Genomic DNA, 25,837 nt, shown 5'->3' on the forward strand with positions numbered 1-25,837 from the left:
ACAGCTTCTTGAGCAATGATCTGTGGTGACTTACCCTTATTGTGAAAGTCCATAGCATAATTTCGTAATCTACAAATAGTTTGAGTGTATTTCTTATTAATTTTATTACTAAAATAAAGAAACTTTTATTGCTAATCTAATTATTTGAATTAACCTCGATTTACCCATATGTCTGTTATTTAAAAGAAAATTTTTTTTTGCTTATGTTTTTTTTCTGTGACTTATTATTTTTAGATTACATCAGTGGATTATTTGTAAACCGTTTGACTCTGATTTATCTAGTCCATTTAAGGAGCGCCAGTCGACTGAAGAGCAACTTTTCTGTCAGAATTAACGAAACAGCCTGATTTTCTAGAAGCTTTATTGTTTGAGAATTAGTGCAGAATGCATACACCAACGTTAAAGCTAATATTTCACCTTTGCGCCCTACGTTGGTGGTTTATATTAAAAATATCCTCCTTACATTAGTAGCGTTCGATTACTCGGCGATCTGCGAGCCAACCTGCGGAGTTAGCCTGGTTAGCCGTTAGCTGGATGCGCAGCAGCAGAGTGCCGTCTGGCAGCTATTTAACCATCGGACCGATGTCTCAAAAATCAACCTGGATTTGTTTTACCTCGTTGGAGACGAACGTTGGCCGCTAATCTGAACGGAGCCTGCCCAGCAGAGTGACCCGGAGACGCGGATGTTTCTGTGTGACGGTTTATTGTTCAGCGGCTAACCGAAGCTAGCCTGTTAGCAGCTAACCCGTTAGCAGCAGCTGTGAAGGTAGGCCGAGCTCCGATTATTCGGCTTTAAATGTGGATTTTTTTATTTTGTAATTTAAATGCTGGGTTTATACTCTCACCTTTTACTATAGCTTTTTATAAAGGATATTTAGAAACACTGGATATATTTAAACAGCAATTAATGTAGGTTTTAGCTTCATCTAAAGGTTAGCTGGACATATCCAGCTAACATCACCAGATTAACGATTACTGGTTTGTTAGTGTCTCTTTTAGGTTAGTTAGTGACTTTGTTGTAAATTAACTATGCTTGGGTGACTTTTTGTGGGTGATGTTGACATTTTATAATGTTTTTAGGTGTTAGAGAGTCGAAGTTGGACATAAACAGTGTTCAAAATTGATTTATCCAGACCTTATTTCTCGGTATCACACAAGAATATTCATACAAGAGACAAATACAAGACCAGCAGCAATAAATAATATACAAATGTAACATTTTCCCGTAAAAATATAACTCTAAGCAATAAAAAATGTAATTAAATACTGTGACATGAGATAATTTCTCATAAAGGACAGTTTTTCTTCAGGCCAACATCCTAGTTTGCAGAAACTGTTCCTGAATCAGATTCTTGGAATGTGGAACCTCCTGTTACTTCTGCCTCATGGTAGGAGTTGGAAATGATCTTCTGCTCCAACATAGAAATCCTGGATGGCTTCAGATCTCTACTGGCATCATGCTGAGCTCATCAGATCGTTACAGCTGTCCCACCATGATGCAGAAGTTCCTGTAGTCCTGCTGATTCTTTGACCAGAATCAGGATCCTTTTTTCCAGACAAGAAGTAGTACATATTTAAAAAATAAGAAATAAATCAAGTGAAGAGGACAACACATCCATCTCTGGTATATCGAAGTCTGTAACCATAAGGAATAAATCAATAAATTGCATAATAAATTAAAATAGGTGTGATATTTTCCATTTGCGTGCATGTTTGTGTAGTTTGCCTAATCGTTAATGTGATGCTGGTCTTTAATATTGAAAAGTCACTATTTTTGAAAAATACAGCAAACTTTTGACCCGCAGTACAATGTGGTTAGTTTGACTCTTTATTTTATTACAAAAGTCCTGACTGGAAGTTTTGCTTGTTTTCCCACTCTGAGCCTAATGATTCCTATGGTGTTTTGTTGAGACTTCATAATCTATTTTGCTTATTGTTTCAGTGGTTTGGTTGATTTATTTTGCATATTAAAATGTCTTCCAGTTCCAGTGTTACGTGGACATATCAGTATATCAATACTGATATGTCGTTCATTTCTATTGGAAACTGTTTTCTTTCCAGTTAACCTGGAATTTCTGCTCTTTATCTCTGACTGACTGTATTAGTTTGAAACCTGGATTGAAATCAGATCCTTTTTATAAAATGGTTGCTGTTTGATCTGATTGGTTCACTTTGATTTATGAAGTAAGACCAATCATAAGAATATGTTAGTTAATTGGAAATGTGAAGTGTTGTCTCATTAGCTTTTTTAAAATAATCATAAAGCTCCATTTGAGGGATATTACTGCTTGTTCTCAGTTATAATGGGAGTTCAGGTTGGTTATAATTTCTTGTGACTATTGTCCTCCTGGTCAGATTTACTTTTTTTGTTACCAGAAAATGCTGGGAATGTGGTTTGCTGATTTCAGTTTTCATGACTCATTCTGACTTGCAGTCCTCAATCCAGACAGTTTATATTTATTTTATTGAAATAAAAAGTGTCCAGTGCTGTGCGTTTAATTCATGCATTGATAAGTGAGAAAAACGTCGTCATAACTGAAGGAAAATGCAGATCGTCCATTAACTCGGTTTGTGCTTTTTAGACGGGATTAGGAAGAAGTTGGAGAAACTGAACAGAAATTAAAAACCTAAACTGAAAAGCAAAGCTACAATCTGGCTGGGATTTAATCCAGGATCTTCCTGCTGTTTCCCTCTGCGTGAAACCTGTTAATATTATTATTAAAGAGGCTAAAGTGAAGGAAAATTCCTCCCTTTATGTGATTTACAGTCCTCACTCTGCCCTGACGACTCATTCTAATAGAGCAGTGTGTTACGGACAAAAATGTTACATTTCCATTTATTTTTCAGCTATTTCAATTATTACATAAACCTGTCACAATAAGCTATCTATTAATCACATGATAAGATAAAACAAGCTTGATAATTTCCATTCTGATATTTTTTTGAAGGGTAATATTGTTTTAGGGAGGCAAAATAATCCATTTTATTTATGGTTTCTATTGTGTGTGTATTTATTTTCTTTTTTTGTTTCATTGTTTTTATGGTTGTTTTATTTTGGATACGTTTTGCAAAATTAAAATGTATTGGTTTTTGAGAGGGAAGACTTGTATTATTATACCATTACCATTGTATTATTTTAAAATTACATAGAAACAAAGTCTTATATTGCAGTATTTTATTGTCCAGTAAAATTTATCACGTGACAGGCCTATTATCACAATATGATTTCAGATTACCAGTCGTTTCTAGCAAAGCACGTTTGATTACAAACTGCAACGACAGATTAAAATAAACATTAATTACTGATAATATCAAAAGTCACAAACCTTTCCATTAAGCATTGTGGATCACAAATAAACAAGATTTAAAATATATATACTTTCTAATCTATCAGTTTGACGATGAACAAAATCAATTTGCAGCTGTTTCTATGAGTGATTATGTTGCATGTTAAGCATAGTGTAATTATAATTTACACAAACTGGTTGCAAAATATGTCGAATCGCATTATGAGTGTGTTCTGCATTCATATCACAAAGAAATTGTTTTTCTCTTTTCTCTCTTCCAAACAAAAACTGGATGACAAAAGTTCTTTGGTCTTAACTAGTCCTGCTTTTTTTTTTTTTTTTGAGGACAGTTTTGTTTACAGAGACTTCATAATTTATTTTATTTATTGTTTTTGTTGTTTTGCTTATTTATTTTGGATATTTGAAATGGCTTCCAATATTATCGCAGTAACGTCTGGAGCAATTTATCGCCCAGCAAAATGTATGAGTTAACAGGCCTAAATATAGTGATATCGCAACTGTTATGCTCATTGCAAAATTTTCTCATATTCTGCAGCCCTGCTTCTCCATCTTGTAAAAATGCTTAAATGTTAGGTCACAACTAATGTCTCTTATTGAACTTTTAAGTTTTTCTTTGATAATTTCTGTCGTTTTCTCCTCAGTAAAATGTTAAACTTTTCTTGCGTTCAAAATGAAAGTTTTTTTCTGAATTAAATGCGCTGACTTCCTTCTCTCTCCTCTGACTGAGATTGATGCTTTAAATCCAGGTGTTACCCCGATCCGCCCCGCTCTCTGAATGAAACCCAAACGCTGCGGCGGGGTCAGCGAAAGGTCACGTATTAATCACGCAATAATCCACACAGTTCAGCTGTGTGGATTATTCTGATCTTAGGCACTTCATGCCGACCTGGTTACTCCTTAATCTGGCGGTGACACATCATCTGGTGACACTGTTCATTCCTCAGCTGATACTGACTTGTAGCGGAGTGTGTGTGTGTGTGTGTGTGTGTGTGTGTGTGTGTGTGTGTGTGTGTGTGTGTGTGTGTGTGTGTGTGTGTGTGTGTGTGTGTGGACAGGAGTAAGATATGCAACTCTAAATTAAGCTTTGTGTTTAAACATTTCAGATGGGATCAGTTTTAGAGGTCAGGTAGAATCTGTTCATGTGAATTAGGTCAATAATCAATAAATCACTTAATGGCATTTTAAGTTAAAACAAGCTCAATAATTACCATTTGCATGAATTTTTGTCTCGTTCTCTTCTTTTTTCTCCTTTTCTTCCAAAACCTGGATGACAAAAGTTTCAGTCTGGTGCTTTAGTCTCAACAAAATCTTTTGTTTTTTAAGGACAGTTTTTGGATATTTTGGGATATTTAAAATTTCTTCCTGTTCCAGTGTTAAATGTTCCTCAGAATTTAAAGTTGATTGACTTTGAGAATGTGTCCTTTTATTATTACATCAATATCACAGGGTTTTCCCTAGAAAACATGCTAAGCCCGGCGGCCCGCCAGGCTTATAATACACTGGGGGAAGCCCTGTATCATTATATTATTTGAAAATGATCTCAGGACAACAGTATTATTGTTTATTTCAATAACTTCTGGGACAATTTAGCTGTAATATATTTCTTGTTTTTACATAATCAGTAAGCAAAACGAAATTTTATGCTGGTTCTGATAAATATCAGAATCAGAAAATTGTTTGTTTTAATGAAACAAAGTATTCTGATGAAAATGCTTTACCGTGTTTGCCATATTTGAGAAGAACAAAAAGAAATGCCTTAATTCTTCTTCTTCATGTAGATTATCTCAGCAACAAGAACAGGAAGTGGGTCAGTCAGTCTTTAGAAACTTTTGCCTTATTTAGCAGAGTTTATCATTGGTTCCACCCAGGTCTGCTTTTGGTGAGTCTGTGGTTTTATTTACTCTAAAACAAAGTTGCAAGTGAAAAATGTGGTCAGAAAAAGTTTCCATTTTATGATTTTAATTTGTATCAGTTTTGAAAGCTCAGGCCTTTAACAAAGAAATAACAAAACGGTATGTCTGAATCAATCTACCTGGACCCGCGAAACAAGTTTATTTGGCTCACAAATGGCCCCCGGGCCACACTTTGGACACCCCTGAGCTAGCGTTACTTTTACAGCGGATTTTGAACTTTTCTCTGCTTATTTACAGGATTTTTATTTTTTAATTTTTTGGGTTTAGAAAAGAACAGATTGAACATATTCAGATTTTTTTCTGTGAATCAGTGAAGCTGCTGAACTTGTATACTTTTTTAAAATAAAATTTTCCACCTTTAATCAAATATCTGGAGCATATAATCAGTATCATAAACTGTTGTTTCTGTTGGAGCATTGTGAAAAAACAAGACGGAGAAGCGCTGTGTCATGGACGTTTTATTTATTGAGCGCTAGCTGCTTGTCTGACGGCGTTCCTGTTCCTGTGAGGAACGTTGCAGATGGAAACTCTGTAAATTCAAGCGCTAGTTAAACTTTAAAGCTGCAGAGATCAGCAGACTGAAATCTGAATAAATGCATGGTTTTTTTTTCGTTTCAAAGTGAGAATAATTATTACTCTGGATTAACGGCTGCTGAGGAAACGAAACTCCTCATCGTCTCTGATGCAGCTTTGGTACTTTTTTTATTTTCTTCCTGGTCTGATTCAGAGGTTTTATGAATTTCATTTTGGTGTTTTTAAGGTTTGGAAAGTGCTTGATTTCTTATAAAGCCCTTGAAAGTGCTTGATATTGAAATTGCACAGTTTTGTAATAATGTAATAAAGTGCAAACCTTTGTTGATTAAAATCTGCTTATATATTTTAGGAGAAAGTTGTTATACTGAACATTTCAGACTACCTTGTGAGCATAATAATATTTTGTAAAAAAAATAAATAAATAAATAAAATAAATAATATATATATCTATTACAATTTTACATTGTAAATGTCAAATTCTATAACAATACATTATTAATAACAGTAATTAATGATATACAATAATGAATTGAAACTGTATTTTTTACATTTTACTTTTATTTTTTATCCCCAAAGTGATGCTGGAAAAGTTTGAAAACTTACCTTGAAAAGTGTTTGTACGCTTTTCTCACAGTAAAATTCAAACTACTGATAGTTCCTCAGTGTTTTTGCTGTTTTCTAATAGAATTATGGTGCAAATATTTTCTGAATCAATCTGTTTCTGTCATAGCCTGGCCTCTGCATGGCGACAACAGACTGACGGCAACAGGAGAGAGCAGCCAATCAGCTGAGCCCCGCCCCGTAGCAACATGGCGTCCCGTCAGAGGAACTCGGTCCGGATCCTGTCGAGCCGGGAGCGGGGATCCCAGACATTCGGCTCGCAGCGGCTCCTGCAGCTGCTGGTGGAGGAGAAGGTCCGCTGGATGAAATGGCAGAGTCAGGTGGGTTAAAAACGCTCAAGTCCCAACAGCTTGGATTTAATGAAACTGGACATCCTCAGCACATAAATGCTGCAATCAAGTGCAGCCTTCCACCAAACGCCTAGTGTTCTCCTGATCATCCATTATGAATGGCAATAAACGTAGAAATACATTAATGGCAAAATAAAGTAATCTTGATCAAATATTGCATCCAAAAAATATACAGAAAAAAACACTTATTTTATTTGATCACAGTGTAGAAAAATGTATATTATTTTTAACATGTCACTGTTTAATTTTTCATTTTATTTCCAATCTTACTGTTTTTATTAACTTTTTTTAAAAAATGATAATTTTTTGTATTTACCATCAGATTTTATTTCAGAATTTATTTATTTTTGCATATTCTGTGTTTATTTACCCTCCTCTATTATTTTTTACGTTTTCACAAATAATCAGAAGGGAAAAGAAAAAATGATGAAAACGAAAATATTAATCTTCAAATAAATGGAAAAAGAGAGGAGAAAATAAATCAATGTACAATTAAAAAGTGACCAAAAAGGTACAAAGTAAATACAGATAATTACATGTAACAGTAGATTAAAAAAATAACATTTATGAAATAAAAATTGGGAATGAAATGGAAAGTTAAATAATACCAATCATTTTAAATTAATACTGGTGAAAATGATAAACACTGATTTAAATAAGTCAGGAAAGTTTTTATTTTTTGGAATCAAAATTGGCACTTTCATTATTTTATCAACTCATTTATTTATTTTTATGTTTATTGGCCAATTTTGTCAGGATAAGTCCTCCGTAGCCACCTGTAAAGGACTCATATTTTTCAGCCATCTTGTTTTTTGTTATTATTAACAGGACATTAATTTAAAGTGTTTCAAATAATGGATGTTTTAGGATTATTCATTTATTCTGGATTGAGTTTAAATGTTTTGGGTTTTGTCTCTTCTAGAAAGTGGAGCTTCCAGACAGCCCTCGATCAACGTTCCTGCTGGCCTTCAGCCCGGACAGGTCACACACACACATGCATGGACACACACACACACACCACACACACACGCACGCTCCCACACACCCACCTTCAAAAGACTTTGTCTGCAGTACTAGAAATGCTTTTAAGAACATAAACATTAGAACTAAAGACTAAAGAAAACTCTTGGATTTTTAGAATTAAAGATTAAGCTTTTAAGCTTTGATTAGCTTTTTATTTTTACATTAGCATCCTTCATCAATTAGATTTCATCTTTAAGAAGTAAAACCTCTTAACTTCTCCCTCCGTGGTCAAGACGGGCAGCGACACCGAACGAGTGAGGTGGGTCAAAGAGCTGTCACCATGAAGCGAGGCCGGGAACCCAACCGGAAGATTTAACCCTCCAAAACGCTGCGTCACACTGAGGCTTTAAATAAAAAACATGTTTAGTTTTAGTTCAGGCCTTTTGGAAGTGAGCTTCTGCTCAGTTTAGGGGAGGGTGATGTTGTTTGAATAAAATCTGAGATCGCTCTGAGTTCCAGAACAATGAATAAAGTCTCCATGTTTTCAGTTATTCCCCTCATGTCAACTTAATGTTAAAACCAACTGGAATCATTAATGATTAAAACTGCCTCATTTGTTCCTGCAGGTCTTTAATGGCCTCCACACACGTCAACCACAACATCTACATAACGGAGGTGAAGACTGGAAAGTGCCTCCATTCCTTAGTGGGCCATCGAAGAACCCCCTGGTGTGTGACCTTTCACCCCACCATTCCTGGCTTGGTGGCCTCCGGGTGCCTTGATGGGGAAGTCCGCATTTGGGACCTGCATGTGAGTGCAGAATAAGTTGGGACTGTTTCAGGAAATTTCTTCATCTTTGTCCAGTAATAAGTGTAAACTGAGAAGACATTCAGTATGACTAGAAGGAATCCTGAACCAAACAAAGTAAAACTGTAAAAAATGTGATAAATGTTGCAGTTTGACATTTGGATCAGATTTGGTTTGGATCATCTAAGTTTTGCTCTTTTGTTTGCTTGCAAATATTATAACAAAAAACAGAATTATTTCATTTTGGGCTGAAACGATTAATCTGATTAATTGATCATTGAAATAATTGTCAACTAATTTACAAATTCATGAATATTAACTGGAATATGTATGCCAAACATGGCCATTTGATGAAAACAGCACATTCAGAGCAATAAAAAAGCCAAAACTGTGCAAAAATATATACATTTTGTGTTTAAGAACTTTTGTCTGTAAGTAAGTTCTACCCAGAACCTTTCTTGGAACATAGTTTTAGCTTCACCGGAGAAACTTCTGTTTAAAAAAATGTCCTGCTGAGCTCTTTTTGTTATCTAATTATTATCGAATTATTAATCATTTAATCCAAAAAATAATGATCAGATTAGGTCTGCACTATATTGATGTTAAGCCAAGCAGAAATGACTGAACTTTTTACATGTTGATGTTAAGCTTTAAGCTACACAAAAGAAATGCAGTTTTATTGCATTTTAGGCAATAAATGTTTCTTATTTAAAAAAAGAAGTTGAAATATTTGTTCATTTTCATCTTTTAATGTGTTTCTAACATTGGATAAAACGGCTTCAGAGGCTAGATGAAAAAAATATACCAAAGGTACCATTTCTTTTATCTGATTAATCAGTTTTTAAAATAATTTTAGTTGCAGCTTCACTTTTATTAACCTGCTGATTGTCCAACAAAAGTCTTAATTCATAATTTTAAATTTAAAAATCCATAATATTGTTCTTGCATTGAAAAACAATAGAAAACCTGAACCTCTCATGTTGCACCTTTAACATAAAACCTGTCATGAAAAACAATAATATTTCAACTGCATGTTTTGTAATCAGAAATGTCTGAATTATGACTGAATGAAAACGGGAATATAAGCATTAAAAATATACCAGTACAAATAATTTATTTCCATTACTTTGTTGGGCTGAACTGGGTGATTTGCTTCCAGGGCGGCAGTGAGAGCTGGTTTACGGAGAGCAATGTAGCCATCGCCTCTCTGGCCTTCCACCCGACCGCCCAGCTCCTCCTCATCGCCACCAACAACGAGCTTCACTTCTGGGACTGGAGCCGCCCGGAGCCCTTCGCCGTGGTCAAGACGGGCAGCGACACGGAACGAGTGAGGTGGGTCGAAGAGCAGTCGCCACGATGCGAGGCCGGGAACCCAACCGGAAGATTTAACCCTCCAAAATGATGCGTCACTCTAATTCTTTGAATAAAAGCATGTTTACTTTTAGTTCAGGCCGTTTGGAAGTGAGCTTCTGCTCAGTTTAGGGGAGGGTGATAAATTGGAAGAAAAGTGTAAAAAAATAAAAGTCCTGTTCTTGTTGTTTGTTCCAGGTTGGTGAGATTTGATCCTCTGGGTCACAACCTGCTCACGGCGATTGTGAATCCGTCCAATCAGCAGGTGAGTTGTGCAAAAATTTCCAATTTCTCTGGCATATTTCAGTTTCACTGAAAGATGTTGACTTTTATACTTTTCGCTGTTTATTTCTGCCCCTTTTGCTCAAACTGAATTGGCAAGAAGGCTTTCATTCACTGCGCTCTCTCTTCATCGAACTCATTACAAGAAACTTTTAGATTGACTATACTCGCCTTGTTTAGTTTCTTTAAATATAAACTAAAATGTCTTGAGGCAGATTGTTGTTTTTTTAATAGCTTTTCATTTTCTTTTAACCTTTTGGTTAAGATTTCCTTGAAAAACAGGTTTAACATCTCAATGGATATTTTTATCCTGGTAAAATAAAGATTAGTTCTTAACATTTGTCTTGTGATTTTTCTGCACTTGTAAGATGGGAAAAATATCTTGCTATAAGTGAAATAATCTTGCAGATGAACTAGGACTTTTTCATCAGTATTAAGGAATTATTGGCGTAAAAGCTCATTTCTTGCTGGAAACGTTACCCTGTAAGTTAGATGTTCCTTGTTTCAAGTGCACTAAGATATTTGCATTACAAATTACTTAAAAGACTTAACATTTCTTTTAAGTCATTACAAATCTTACCAAGTATAAAAATACTTGGTAAGATTTAGTGTTTCTGAAGTGACGTTTTAAATTGCTATTGGTGTTAATCAGTGTTTTTATTTTGAAGAAAATCTTCATGTTGGTCATTTCCTCGTTTGATGAGTCTCTTCTGTCCCAGAATGAGGAAGACTCTGAGGTCCCGATGGACAGCGTGGAGATGCCTCACTTCCGCCAGCGCTCCTTCCTGCCTTCCCAGCCGGTTCGCCGGACGCCAATCCTCCACAACTTCCTGCACATCTTGTCGTCTTCTCGCTCCCCGGGACCCAACGTCGGAGCCGAGCAGCAGCCGCCGCCTCCACCGCCGCCGCGGTCCATAAGCGACGGCGGCAGCGGAGTCAGCGAATCGCCCGGCGGTCCCGGTGGCCCCTCGCTCCCCGGCTGCACCCAGCACCTGGGCATGGTGTGCGTCTGCACCCGCTGCTCCGTCAGCCGGAAGCGCTGCCTGCCCACCGGCGCCTCCACATCGACACCGTCGGTTTCCACGGAGACGCCAACGCTCTCCACGGCCTCCACCTTCTCTTCGGCCCGCACAGAGCCGCGGCAGCCCTCGGAGCGGCCCTCTGCCTTCACCTCCGTCTATTACAGCGCCGGCGCCTCCCTGAACCCCATCATGCCGAACATCATGGAGCCGCTGGGATCAGCGCGGCCCGGCCCGGACTGGACCCGCAGCCTGCTCAACATGCGGGACAGCGCGGCAGGCCCCGCCATGCTTCCTCCCAGGACCTCCTCCTCTTCCTCCGTCAGCCTGCTGTCGGTGCTCCGCCAGCAGGATGGCTCGTCCCAGTCACCGCTCTACACCTCCGCCTCCGAGGGGCGGGGCTTTGCCCAACAGGGGGAGCCGGGGAGCCGTGACGGCGCCGGGACGAGCAGCGGCCACCACCCGTTCTGGGATGGTGGCCGCGGCTCCTCGGCCTCCTTTCGGAACGTTCTGCAGTGCAACCTGAGCCGCTACTTCCTGGAGTTCGACCGCATCGACATCGACCCGTCGCTGGGCGGCAGCATCGCCGATGGCAACCAGGAGCCGAGCCAAGAGCTGCTGAACAACAACATGGATCCGGACAGGCCGGCCCAGTCCTCCTCTTCCTCGCCAACCATCATCCACTACCAGCCGCCAGCACCACCTCCCACCTCCCACAGCCTGGAGAACAACGTGCCGCCGCCACCGCCGACCTCCAGAGGTCACCACCTGAACCGCTGCCGGGCCTGCCACAACCTGCTCACCTTCAACCAGGACTCCCAGCGCTGGGAGCGCACGCACCAGACTTCCTCCACCACCTCCTCCTCTTCCTCGCTGGATCCTCCCTCCTCTTCCTCCTCCTTCCCCTCGCCTGCTGCCGCCTGGCAGCCGGAGGAGAGCAGGAGGACGCTGGAGACCCAGGAGAGGGAGAGGAGGGCAGCGCCAGAGACCAGCGAGCAGCCGCCTCTTCCTCCAGGTGGAGGAGGAGCGGTGGCATTTCCGCTGGCGCCGCCACCCAGTCAGACCACTGAACAGACAGTGGGCCTGGTCTACAACCAGGACACGGCGCAGTGGGAGAGGGTGTACCGGCAGGCCACCACCAGCCGGGCCGTTGAGCCGCCAGAGGCCTTAAGCCAAGAAATGCCTGTTGACCCGCCGGATGAGGATTCCCTGAGGAGGTACGGCGCTGCAGTCGGCTCCGATCCGGGATCAAAGTTATCGATTAAAGGGGCAGTATCATGTAAAATTAACTTTTTTGAGCTTTACATCATGTTATAATGTTATTCCCTCAAATCATACCTGGAATGTTGCTTTGATCCTTTAATCTCCATGGCAACCATTCAGGTGTGCAGAACACCTGGGTGGATCTAGCCCCACCTTCAAGGCGCAGCTCCTCCTCAGAGCTGCCATTTCTGAGCTTCCGCCTTACAGAGCAGCTCCTTCAGACTAGCCAGCAGCAATTAGCAAATACCTGCAGGAACTGCTCATTACAGCAGCTACTTTTCAATGAAACGTAGCTGCTTGTTGTTAAAGGATTAATGAAGGAGCCATGTTGTGATGACTTCCTGAAGGCGGAGTTTCACACAGAATAGAAGTTTCTTAAAGAGACAGTGAAAGTAAAATTTCTTTTAAGTCATATTTGATATAACTATATATATATAATTTTTATGTCAATTGAAGGTCACATAGTTACTTTATTTTGCTATAAAATGTCACTCTGTGCCTGGAAAACACAATACTGCCCCTTTAAAAACCTGAGTTTTCTTTTGTATCAGTAGGTCCAGCCGTCTTCCTCAACATAAAGAGCTACATTTTCCATAATGTTCTTGATTAAAAAACAAAAGCAGGTAGTTATGGGGTGCTGATTGTAAACAGTCAAACATTAATAGCAATTACATGTTCAGCCCAAGAGGAAAAAAACATGTGGACTAATATTTCATAGCTGTTAAAAAATCCTAAGTAAATTTTATCTAACTTGAATAAATTAAAATGTAAGTCATATTATAAAGTATCATTCATACATGGATAAATGTCAGCTTCAAAATAAAATTGTATTTTCGTTGCAAACAAAATGTCTATACTAGATGTAGGTGCAGTAGCTGCAGATGGTCTCTAACCTAATGTTAGGAAAAATGGATATAAAAATATCGCCCCTTTTAGTGTCATTATGTTGTGGAAATTTAACGCAATTATTCCATAAAACTGCTTCAAAACAGCTAAAAACGTAATTTCTTATCATATCTATATGTGGTTTTTTAGTGAAGTCATTCAGAGCCATTTTGAAAGGTCCAAAGATCCACTTGATTTAGTGTTTGAGGAAGGCCAGAAAAAAGTCCTAAATCCGTCCAATTTTTCTATTTTAACACTGAAGTTCCTCCACGCTGCAGAAATCCCGTTCTAACAACGGTCTGTTCCCGACAGGCGGCTGCTGGAGTCATCCCTGCTATCGTTGTCTCGATACGACATGTCCGGGTCCAGAGACCATCCCATCTACCCAGACCCGGCCAGGTACCACACAGCTCTCACCGGCCAGACTTTTATTCTCCAGCAGGATAGAGCTGTTTATCAACAGGACTCTATCCAGATAAACGAAAACAAAACTGAAGTTATTATCTTTGGACCTAAAGAGGAACGATCTACAGTCAGACACAGCTTTAGTTCTTACAGCTGGAAACAAGAAATCAGACCCGAAATCTGAGTTTGAGCCTTCAGAGACGCATAAAGACGGTTAAAGATTCAGCCTTTTATCACCTGAAGAACATTTCCAGGATTAAAGAACTAATAGAGAAACTATTCACAGGTCTGCCTAAAAAGTCAATCAGATCCAGAACGCTGCTGCTGGTGTTCTGACTAAAACCAGGAAGAAAGAGAACATCACCCAGTCCTAAAGTCCTTCCAAAGGCTCCCTGTTGCTCAGAGAATAGACTTTAAAATACTGCTGTTAGTTTATAAATCACTGAACGGTTCAGCACCACAACACATTAAAAATCTGCTGTTGTCATAGCAACCTTCTCAGGTCTTCTGGTTCTGTTCTGCATCCCCAGAACCAAACATGGAGAAGCAGCATTCAGCTTCTATGCACCACAAATCTGGAACAAACTTCCAGAAAACTGCAAAACAGCCGAAACACTGAATTCCCTTAAACAAGATTAAAAATTAGGAGTGTAGACTAGCATGTGAAACCGATCTTCTCTACCTCATCAAAGGTTTAAAACTCAGCCACTGTCCTCTTCTGCCCTGCACTGAGAGGTCTGACTGACTGACTGACCGGGCCCACCAGGTCATGTCTCCATGTTTACAGTTAACAATAGTGACCCCACTGTTACCAATTCAACAACTTTCTTGCTATATTTAACAACTTTTCAGACAAAAACCATCAGTATCGGCAGGTCAAAAGTTTTGAAGATGGGCAATCGGCCAGAAAACTGCAATCGGTTCACCCCAACTAAAAACCGACCTGTTTAGCTTTGCCTTTGATTAGCAGTAACTGGAACATTGGTTAACTTATATGATGTGTGTTACTGATTTTTATTAACTACCTAGTTGCTGAAAATGTTCTATTTATATAAAATTGATTTTAACTGTGATTTTTTTTAACTGTGATTGGCTGCAGAGGAATCAGTCTGTGACCTAAAGCGCTTTCTTTGCTCTGCAGGCTTTCTCCTGCAGCCTACTACGCTCAGAGGATGATCCAGTATCTGTCCAGAAGGGACAGCATCCGCCAGCGTTCCCTTCGGTACCAGCAGAACCACCGCATGCGGACCATGTCCACGTCCTCCGACAGCCCCACCCCCAACCCGTCCGCCGCCATGGACAACAGCGACGTCGACTTCGAGGAGCTGGAGTTAGTGCTTACTTTGTGTTTAACTTCGCCGCAGAGACACGATTGCTTTAGGCAGGATAGGAATCTGGAATTTAATCAGCAGCCGGAAAATTATTCTGCAGTTTTGTGATTTATTAGGCCTACAAACAACAAAAAAACTATTGTTTTATTTAAACATATTTGCATATTTGAATTGGAAATCTGAGGTAAATTAAATTAAACTTGGGTAAGAGTAGCTATCCTTCAACATAATTTTACTCAAGCAAAAGTAAAGCAGTATTTGGTAAAAAATCTACTCAATTACTGAGTAACTGTTCAAATTATCAATCATTTAATATTTAAAAATGACATAATCAGACGGACCAAAATCTAAAGTCAAATGACAATAATTCATATAAGTAACAATAAATAACAAAATCAGGCAAAACAAATATTTATTTCAGTAAAAATCTTGTGAAACTTTAACAAAAACTGCAGGTGTGTGTCTGATGAATTATTGGTTAAAACCCCGGTACCCTCAGTGATGGATAACGATTATTTTGGTAACAGATTCTTCTAATCAAAGCAGATAAATGCAGAGTTTTCATTTAACTATTTCAGTTTGTTACTCAGTGCATTAAAATGCAAAAAATAATTATTTTTTGTCCTTTTTTAAGTTAGAAAATAACATTTTATTTCATGGACTTCAACAACACAGTATTTCTTTAGTGTATGCTTAATTATTTGCAGCTAAAAAATACTTCTAACATTAACATGTAGAAAGTTCCTCCCTTCCTGCTCGACCTGTAATCAGTACAGTGTTGGACTGATCTGTTGAAGTACTTCAGTAATTAATAATTGGATATAAATGGTGCTTAATTGCAGATTTATTTATTTTTACTAAATTTGTACCATGTGAAACAAAAACTTCTGGGTAGAACACATTTACAGATCAATACAAAAAATATAGGTTTTCTGTACAGTTTTGTCTTAATTATTGCTCTAAATATGTTGTTTTTTCAGCAAATGAAAGTGTCTGAGTCCTTCAGAAACAGTTTAAGGAACAAATACGAACCTTTCCTGTTTTCCTGCAGTGATAATGGAGACCGAGCGAGACACAGGACACCACGGAACGCCAGGATGTCTGCTCCATCGCTGGGGCGATTTGTCCCGCGGTGAGTCCGTTACACGATTAATCCCGGGTTACATTTGGTTTCCACCAAATGCTGAAATAATCTGGTTTGGTTCTGCAGCCGCTTCCTCCTGCCGGAGTACCTGCCGTACGCCGGGATCTTCCATGAGCGAGGTCAGCCGGGTCTGGCTACACACTCGTCTGTCAACAGAGTTCTCGCTGGTAAGGGAGACTATAATCTGTTTAAAAGTTTAAAACATTCACAGATGAGTAATATTACATATGCATTTGAGCCGCACCAGAGATCGCTTTAACCAAACCGAGACCTGGTTTCTAGACAGACCAGAGTTTGATTCACACCTCGCCAAACGAACCAAACTTTCTAGACAAACAAATTAGATTTTGATTTTAGTGGACCAAGCAGAGCTGATGTGAATGCAGCCTTGATCTGTTTTCTACTCCATTTTTAGGAGCCTCTATTGGCGAAGGTCAGTCTGCGGTCGCCAGCAACATCGCCAACACGACGTACCGCCTGCAGTGGTGGGACTTCACCAAGTTTGACCTCCCAGAGATCAGTAACGGTACGAGAACTCGTCCATTCCTCCCTCATTCCCCTCATTTCTTCTGATTTCTTGATGATTTTAATACTTGTTAGGCGTCCAGTACCTGCGAAGATGTTAACTTTTTTTCTTACACTCATTACTGCACCTCATATTTGGTATCCATGGAAACATCGGACTCTTGGCTAGAAGTTGATAAAAAGTATTTAAGTTTATTTCCAACGGCTGCAGGACAGATGTCAGTTACCAGAACCCTTCATCAAAAAGACATTGTAGGGAACTCTGTGAGTGCCAAAAAATATTTTGGTGTTTTTATAATTTAATTTTGTTTATTGTATTCATTTGCGGTTTAACATGTCACGTGTTAACGCAGTAAAAGAAATTCACGAAACTTTAACAAAAACTGTAGTTTCTGTCTGGTGAATTTCTGGTTAAAACATGTTTGTTTCTCATTCAGTGGGTGGAAAATCCAGAAATTTTACTCAAGTAAGATCAGAGAAACTTCATAATAAAATTACTCAAGTAAAAATAAAAAGTGCATAGTAGTAAAAATATTCTTTAAAGTACTTTTTTTTCCAAAAACATTACTCAAATGTAATTGAGTAAATGGAAATAGTTACTACCCAGCTCTGAGTTTGAGTTAATAAATGTTTGTGTTTCTTGTTTACAGCCTCTGTCAACGTTCTGGTGCCAAACTGTAAAATCTACAATGACGCCAGCTGCGACATTTCCGCAGACGGTCAGCTGCTGGCGGTTTTCATTCCCAGCAGTCAGCGGGGTTTTCCTGACGAGGGCATTTTGGCCATCTACTCTCTGGCGCCACACAACCTGGGAGAAATGCTCTACACCAAGAGATTTGGTACGCCACCGCCACGACCGCCGCTTTATCTTTTCCTGACTCCGCCCCCTGTTAAAGCTGTTCTTCCCCCCTCAGGCCCCAACGCCATCTCCGTCAGCCTGTCCCCTATGGGATGCTACGTTATGGTGGGCCTGGCGTCCCGCAGAATCCTGCTGCATCCCTCCACCGACCACATGGTGGCGCAGGTGTTCCGCCTGCAGCAGCCGCACGGTGGAGAGACATCCATGAGGGTGAGAAGAAGAAGAAACAAGGGCGGAGCAATGTTTTTCTGTATTTCCTAATACAGAACAACTTAAATTGACTTAGAATGTTTCTTTTTATAAACACAGACATAAATTTACTGAATTATACATTTATTTGATAACTGCACCAGTACAGCCCACTTAAATACACCAAACTGGTCACATCAAATCCTGGTAACTAAGCTTTTTTCCTCATTAAAGTAAAATTGTTCCTTGTAATTTTAAGACATTCTGGTAAAATTGGACCTATTTTGTTTTGACTGTTATTCCCTTAGCTAACAAACATTTTCATATCCTCTCCCTGACACTTTGTCTTACAATTCAGAAAAGGGTTTACTCTTAAAAAAAATGCTTTTTAAAAATATTTTCTGTCACGTCTCTCTTTTTTTTTGTTTAGAAAAGAAAGCGAGCAAAAAAAAAAATCGGACCTTCTTTGTTTAAATCTTTGGAAAATAAAGTTTTACACCCAGATTTCCTGACGTTCAGGATGTTTGTGGTTCTCTGCCTCCCAGATGGTCTTTAACGTGGTTTACCCCATGGCTCCGGACCAGAGACGCCACGTCAGCATCAACTCGGCCCGGTGGCTGCCGGACCCGGCCATGGGTCTGGCCTACGGCACCAACAAGGGAGACCTCGTGATCTGCCGGCCCGTGTGAGTCCAACACCTCCGACTCTGCCTGAATGTCACAAATCTGAACCAGAAAACACAAAAAACGTTGGCTGTTCACCTCATAAAGCAGGTGAAGAATGGTACATCCTGTCAGAAACTAATTCTGACCAATCAGAACCAAGGAACGGCGTCACTTCCTGTGCCATGGAGAGAGGAGGAGATCGGATTTTTGTTTAGTATCCTCAGGTTTGTCTGTAGAATCATTCAGAACTGAAGGATTTTTGATTTGTTCCAGGTTCTGAATATTTCTGGAGCACTTTGGGATTAAATTTAACCCAGATTTTGAAAAATGTTGGAGTATAAAAAGTAGAGTCAAAAAATAAATTTGCATTTCCAGGTTTTATATTTTATCCGCTGTCTAAATGTTGCAGCCTTCCCTCTTTTCATTAGCATCATTTACTCTTTCCTGTCTTCCTTTCTTTTAATCTGTCCTTCATTTCTCTCTCCATTCCCTTCTGTGATAATCTCTCTCCTCCTTCCTTGTTTCCTTGTTTTCTTTATACATTCCTCTGTCCTATCATTCCTTCCATTATTCCTTATTTTTCCTGTTTCCTTCTTTCCTCTTCTGCTCTCTTGTTCTTTTTTTAAAAATCTTCTTTTCTTTTTCCCATTTTTGTTTTTTCTGTCTTTTGTCCTTTTTTCATCTTTGTTTTTTCCTTTTTTATTGTTTTTCTTTTTCCCCTCTTTTTTCTTTTGTCCATTTTTCTTTTCTTTATTTTTTGTTTTTCTTTTCTCATTTTTCCCTCTTTTTCTTTTTTCCGTTTTTCCTTTTTTTCTCTCTCTGTCTCCCCCCGTCCCGTCCCTCCAGATCTTCAGTTTCATTTATCAGACGGTTTCTTGTGTCTCTGCTTATCATTCGCTCTGACCTCCATCATCCTGATGGAAACTTAAGCATCATGTGACCCGGCCTCCCCCTCTCCTCCATGTAACCTCGTTATCCTAATGAACGCCCTCACAGGAAGAACTCTAAGTGGAAAAGCCCATTTGGATCCGTTAACGAGGCTGCGAAGCGAGTGATTCCTTCCTCCACGCTGCAGATTTCCTGATTGGACGCGCATTAACCCGGGACGCGTTTCCGTCCGTTTGTGTTCAGGTTCTACAGAAGCGACGGTGAGAGTCCTGCAGAGCCCAGCAGCGAACCGCTGTTCTCCGTCAACAACAGCGGAACCGGCCGGACCCGAGGTTTTGACAGACCAGGGTGAGAGCTTCAGAGGCCGAGTCAATCTGGACGCTTTATTCGTGGAAACGAATACGAAAATTATTTTATTTTCACAAAATGATCTAATTATTCAATCCCTCCAGGAAGCTACCACCACAATTATTGACGCAGATTCTCTCATAATTTGCAGAATTTGGGTAGATTTGCATTTTTTTTCTTATTTTTATCTTTATTGATTCCCAAAGAAGCAAATTTTACTAAACGGTCATAAAAGCACAACACTTGATGGGAAAATCAATTAGACTCGTGCATTATGATAAACAAAGCAACCGATACTTTGACAGCGATTTTAATAAACAATAGAAAGAAAAGAAGAAACATGTAAAATAAATAGTAAGAAATGTAAAGAAATAAAACAGAATACACATACCAATATTAAATAATAGTGGGTGTAGGCTTGTCACAATAAGCAATAAATAAATTAAATTATTTTCATTTGCAGGACTTATTGTTTCTTTCATTCTTTCTATGAAAAACTGGTTGATAAAAGTCCTGAAAAAAGGGGCCAAAAGATCAGACTGAAGACGTTTTTCCATCTGGTTTTTGGTAGAAAGAGAAAAACAATAAATCATGCAAATGTAAATTATTGAACTCGTTTTTATTTTTCATGCGATTAATTGATTTGTTTCTTATTGTGGCCTAATTGTGACTTTATTCTGGTTACTCAATTCTTTTTTTTTTTTCTCTGCTTTGCCGTAATACTCAGTCGTAGAAAATAACGCAAAGTTTGTGGGTTAATGAGACGATATAGTATATGTTAACATGAAATGATCTGAAGTGTGACGAGTTTATGGAACAGATTCAGGTTGAGGTTTAAAAGCAGCTCAGAGTGAATGAATGAGTGAATGAATGAGTGAGTGAATCCTCTGTTTGTTTTCCTCAGACCAAACCGCTCCGGCTGGAGGCTCGACAGAGACATGGGGCTGATGAACGCCATCGGTCTGCAGCCCAGAAACCCCGCCCCCTCAGTGACATCACAGGGAACGCAGACGCCGATCGTCCAGCTGCAGAACGCCGAGACGCAGACGGAGAGAGAGCTGTCGGAGCCCGGCGCGTCCCAGCAGCCCCCCAGTACGAACCCATTCTTCTGTTAGAACATCCCGGCATTCTGCCTTCATCTCTAGTTTTCAGATTAGTTCATGTTAAATCATCCAGATGAACTAATTCTGTCACAATAATCAATGTAAATCAATCACATAATAAATTAAAGCTAAATTTTCATTTGCATGATTTATCGTTTTTCTCTTTTTTCTCTTTCTGCCAAAAACTGGATGATAAAAGTCTCCAGTCTGGTGCTTTAGTCTCAACTAAACCCTTTTTGAAGAACAATTTTGTTTCATAGTTAATTTTATTTGTTGTTTCTGTTATTTTATTTATTTTGGATATTTAAAATGTCCTCCAGTTTTAAATGCTCATCATAATTTAAAGTTCATTGATCTTTGAGAATGTGTTCTTGCATTATTATGTTATTACTATTTCTTGAAAATGGTCTCAAAACAACAAAATTTTAACTCTAACTTCTGGGACGGTTAATTGTCCAGCAGGATGGCCGATCCGTTCTCTACGTCTCTCAGAACCGGTCTTTGGTTCTGTTTGGTTTTAGTAGAAATGCAGAGACAGAAACATCCTGATGGAGTTTTTGTCTCTCCTCAGGCGCTGAAGCTCCATCTACGAGTCGAGCCGCTCAGGTTCCTCCAGAGATGGCCGAGAGCAGCGCCGTCCAAGATGGAGTCCGGACTGAAGCGTCCGCCGAGTCGGGCGGTCCGGCAGCCGGTAACTGACTCACCGTCTGGATTTACTGTCTCGTTCTCTGGAGGATTGTTTTCATATAACCACATTGAATTTAAGTCGTGTAGTCAGGTGGTCCGCATCTTAAACATTAAACATATACGTATTTATATAAAATTAAACGTGTGTGTGTTTTTAAAATGAGTTTTTTTGTTTATCAAAATATATGCATAGACTTAAACTTGGTGAAACCTGCAGGAACTCTTTGTTGTGTGAAGAAACAGAGCGAACCCGGATCGCATCGTCTACCTGCTGATGATCCGGCGGTCGTGATGGAGGGATGAATCGAGTCGTTTCTCTTTCAGGTCCGGCCGAGTCCGCCGAGTTTGGTTCCGGAGAGGACGCCCTGGCTCGGATCCGGCGGCTGATCGCGGAGGGCGGCATGACAGCGGTGGTGCAGCGGGAGCAGAGCACCACCATGGCGTCCATGGGCGGCTTCGGCAACAATATTATTGTCAGCCACCGCATCCACCGGGGCTCCCAGACGGGCCCAGGGGCCTCCAGGGCCCCCGCCGACCCACCCCTCCTCGTCCCCCAGCCCTTCCCGCTCCGCCCCCTACCGGCCGCTGACCGCCTCTCCCCCATGTGGGGCCCCCAGGTGCTCCGGGGCCCCGCACCATCAGGGCTCTCCGTAGCAGTGGACATGGACGACGTCTTCGACGGCGGACAGAACGACGATGACGACTCGCTGCCTGGACCTTCTGCCTCCTCCCTGCTGCTGTCCTCCCCTTCTTCCTCCTCCTCATCCTCTCACAGCCCGTTGTCCGGCAACGGAGGCAGACCCAACAGTTACCCCGGCGACCCGTACAGCAGGTAGTGCTCTGATTGGCCGAGAGGAGCAGGTCCGGAGTGCTGCTCAAAGCCTTAACTCTCACAGAAACAGGTGCTGCTTTGACACTGAAGGCCCCTTCCTCACCCTGCCTCACTCCTCTTCCTCACTCGTCATTAGTTTCCCACCGCACTTTTCAACCCAGGCTGAAGCTGAGCTGAACTGCTGTCATTCCTCCTCGACTTCTCCGCTTCGAAGTGCCATCTCTGAGGGGGTGATGAAGAGGAGGCCGCTCACCTTCCTCACAGATTGTCCGCAGCGTGCCGCGTTCAGCGCCGTGTGATGTAGAGGCTTAAAGCAGAGACTGAAGTGTTCAGCACCGAGTTTTTGTTATGTGAGACTCTTTGGTTTTTGGTTTGGGGGACGCCGTCCTGTGAGAGGACAGTGGCGGTGGGGAGGTGGGCGGGGTCAAAGGTTATAGGTGGACAGTCCTGACTGCAGACTGATTGGACAGGTGAGACTGAATCTGCGGATCATGAAAAACCCCCCGTGTTTTTTGTTTTTAAAAGGAGAGCGACCGTTTTCCCACCGATGGGGGAAATCACAGGACTGTTCAAGCCCCGCCCCCTATCCTTCTTAAAACCCAGTTGCACTACGGTGTGTTTTGGTGCTACATGAGCCTGAACAGAAGTGTGTGTGTGCGTGTGTGTGATTTTAATGAATGACTTTTGATTTCATCCATCATGTCTGTTTGTTCACGGTTCTGTTCCAGAATCCGGTCCGTCATCCAGACCTCCAGGAGTTCTGGAAAACTTTGGATCAGCGAAACCGAGTCAAAATCTACGGCGGGATATCAAAGCCAGGCTAATAAACAAAATTTAAATGAAATTACAAGAATAAAGTTGTAACATTATGAGAATAAAGCTGCAGTGTAATAACTTTATTCTAGTAGGACCAGTCTAGGTGGAAAAAAAGAGAAACGTCTTTACGCGAAAAGTCGCAGTATTGTGAGAAAAAAGTTGTAATATTACTGAAAGTTGTAGAAGAATAAAGCCGTAATATTACAAAAATTAAGTCAGAATATTATAATGTACCGTGCGCACTACTATAACTTATTGTAATATTAAGGCTTAATTCTTGCGCTACTTCAGCTTTATTTGTCGTAGAAGAGCGACTTTGGAGAACAGTCATCATATTACAGTAGCTTATTCTCGCATTACGACTTTATTCTCGCATTACGACTTTATTCTCGCGATGCTTTGAATTTATTCTTGTAATATTACAAACGTTTTCTCACGTTCCAGGATTAGTTTCATAATTGAATTTTTTTCGTTTCTTATCCTGGACCTGATACTACGTCATAAATCTCATCCAGAGTCCTAGCAGAACTTCATCAGGAACAGAACAGCAGACCCGATCCAGGAAGGTCTGTTTGAGTAGCAGAAATGGACCAGAACTGCCTAACGGATCTGGGTCGGAAACTCGACTTCTGTCTCCTTTTTCAAAATGACTCCTAACAAATCCTGTGTCTGCCAGAACTGGGTTCTGGTTCCGTACCGGGTTTGTTTTTGAGTCAGAACGTTCAAAGGCCCAATCAGGTTTCTTTTTCCGCCTTTTGAGCGCCGGCCAATCAAATCATGGACTGACTTTGTTCCTGATCATGTGACTGATCCGGTTGTTTCTGCAAAGCAGCGCTGAGTTCTCCTCCTCAGCATCCGGTTCCGACCCAATCAGAACTCTGCTGCAGTAAATCTCTTCATGAAGGCATCTTCCAGTGGTTCTGATGGACTCTGCACTTCAACAGGATTACGACCAGAACTTCTCCTGAATTGATCCCACGGAGCCCGCTGGTGTCGTCAGTGTGTTCAAACTCTGAACCTGGACTGGTGAAGTTCTGTTTCTGGTTCCGGTTCTAATCGGATCGGAGTACCAACCGAAGCTCTAAGCGTTTACCAGCTGATCTGGAGTCAGATTCAACATAAGAAACTGGAGAAGTGCCCTCAAAGCATCATGGGATTCGGAGTTCTGTTCGGTAAAATTAAAGCAACTTGACGCCTCCAGACCTTCATCTCCTCCTCCTCCTCATCCTCCTCTGCTGTCTGTGGATCCATGTGACGTTCGGTACCGATCGCCGTGGTAGTTACATATCTGTTACCATGGCAACAGCAAAACCTCCTGAGCTGACTTGATTGGTGAATGCTTTAGACCCAGTTTCTCTGTGACGTGTGTGTGTGTGTGTGTGTGTGTTCAGGTTGCAGAGGGATGAGTGTAAACGCTGAACGGTACTGCTGTGTCAGGATCCCACTGTGGAGTTCGGACGGCTCCGACCCGATTCTTTGACTTTTAGACGTGATGTAATTAAAGAGCTTTGAGAGTTTCTCTGTGATGTGACGAATGTTTGTGTCTTATCCACACGATTCAACACTAACATATTTCATTCATAAAATACAAAAATAAATTATAAATATGCCTTTTTTTTTCTTTCTTTTTAACATTAAATCAGAGGTGTTCAAAGTATGGCTGCGGGCCGTGTGTGGACCTCGGACTGAGTTTGTGCGGCTCCCAAACTGCAGCTCAATAAGGATGCAGAAGATGTAAACTTTTTATTTGCAACCAGGGCAAAATTATTACTGACATAATGTTCCATGGAAAATTTTAAGTATGACACAAATTTTATATCTTTTTATAAACGAGCTTTTATAAGTAGAACCATGTTTATCCAGAGACTTTTACTAAAAAACCGGCTCTGCTGCACATAACTCAGCTTTGAATTTGGCTAAATATAGCTAACATTTAGAAAGGAAGTGACTTCAGTAAACATGTGAAATCTTTTTCTCTTTTTTGAGGTATGGTGGTTAACATCCTTTTCTACAGAAAAATGCTATTCGTTTAATTTTAGATTGTTTTTTGGGTTTTTTTTTTTTTTTTACTATTTTCTTGACCCAGCTGTTTGACTAAACAGTTATGGTCCATGTGACAAAACGTTTGTCTTAAACAATGGAGTTCTTTCTCTATTTTGTCCCAAAAATTCCTCACAACTGATAATTATTTTCTTATTTGTTATTATTCCAGATCGGTCCAAATTAATTTCAAATAACTGCAGTTCTTAAATTCAGATTCAGTCAAATTCAGTTTGAGAATATTGGGTATCTAAATAATCCCAGCTGATTGCACCGAGTCATTGACTCGCTAGCAATTCTCTTCTTGAGCAAGCATGTGGGGAAAGTGGAGAGGAACACTCTGCTTTTAACAGGAAGAGACTCCCATCACAATCCAGCTGTGACCCAGGGTTGAGAGAAAAATAAACAGGAGGACTTGTAGGGATGCAACGATGTGTAAAATTTTGCTGTTATGGCCAATATTTCCCGATATTTTTACAAATTTGTTTAAAAACGTAAAATGAAATCTAGGTCACACCTAAACAACATGTGGGTCTGAGTTTAGGAATATTCCTCCTATGATAAAAACAAATTCAATCTTAATTTCTTGTAATTATTACAGAACGGTCAAATTAAATCAGACTGAACAGACGATACTTGGGATGTTTTGACCGGTCAACTCGGTCCGGTTGGCAACAAAATCACAACATTCTTACATTTTCAGCTGCTGC

At 40.3% G+C, this 25,837-nt stretch overlaps 1 protein-coding gene across 2 annotated transcripts; it reads left to right on the forward strand.

Annotated features, from left to right (window-relative positions):
• Window positions 1–321: 321 nt before the first annotated feature.
• Window positions 322–24,696, forward strand: ambra1b (autophagy/beclin-1 regulator 1b). 2 transcript variants are annotated; one of them, XM_028033631.1, is made up of 19 exons: window positions 322–766; window positions 6,486–6,696; window positions 7,649–7,707; window positions 8,316–8,499; window positions 9,656–9,828; window positions 10,045–10,111; window positions 10,848–12,364; window positions 13,608–13,694; window positions 14,842–15,030; window positions 16,083–16,163; window positions 16,242–16,342; window positions 16,591–16,701; window positions 17,351–17,539; window positions 17,615–17,769; window positions 18,294–18,433; window positions 19,545–19,649; window positions 20,554–20,741; window positions 21,324–21,443; window positions 21,764–24,696. In XM_028033631.1, the coding sequence occupies exons 2-19, from the start codon at window positions 6,565–6,567 to the stop codon at window positions 22,273–22,275; spliced, it is 4,110 nt and encodes a 1,369-aa protein (XP_027889432.1). In that variant the 5' UTR covers window positions 322–766; window positions 6,486–6,564; the 3' UTR covers window positions 22,276–24,696. The 2 variants fall into 2 exon arrangements, with proteins under 2 accessions (XP_027889432.1, XP_027889440.1); XM_028033639.1 differs by lacking the exon at window positions 13,608–13,694.
• Window positions 24,697–25,837: the final 1,141 nt, after the last annotated feature.

The sequence above is a fragment of the Xiphophorus couchianus genome, chromosome 2 (genome assembly GCF_001444195.1).
Source record: "Xiphophorus couchianus chromosome 2, X_couchianus-1.0, whole genome shotgun sequence".
NCBI lineage: Eukaryota > Metazoa > Chordata > Actinopteri > Cyprinodontiformes > Poeciliidae > Xiphophorus > Xiphophorus couchianus.

Excerpts from the sequence above, each read along its gene's own strand:
- ambra1b (XM_028033631.1), top strand. The coding sequence starts at position 6,565 with ATGGCGTCCCGTCAGAGGAACTCGGTCCGGATCCTGTCGAGCCGGGAG. Across the intron at positions 15,031-16,082 it reads GTCGACTTCGAGGAGCTGGA|TGATAATGGAGACCGAGCGA; the intron begins GTTAGTGCTTAC and ends GTTTTCCTGCAG. Across the intron at positions 17,540-17,614 it reads GCTCTACACCAAGAGATTTG|GCCCCAACGCCATCTCCGTC; the intron begins GTACGCCACCGC and ends TTCCCCCCTCAG.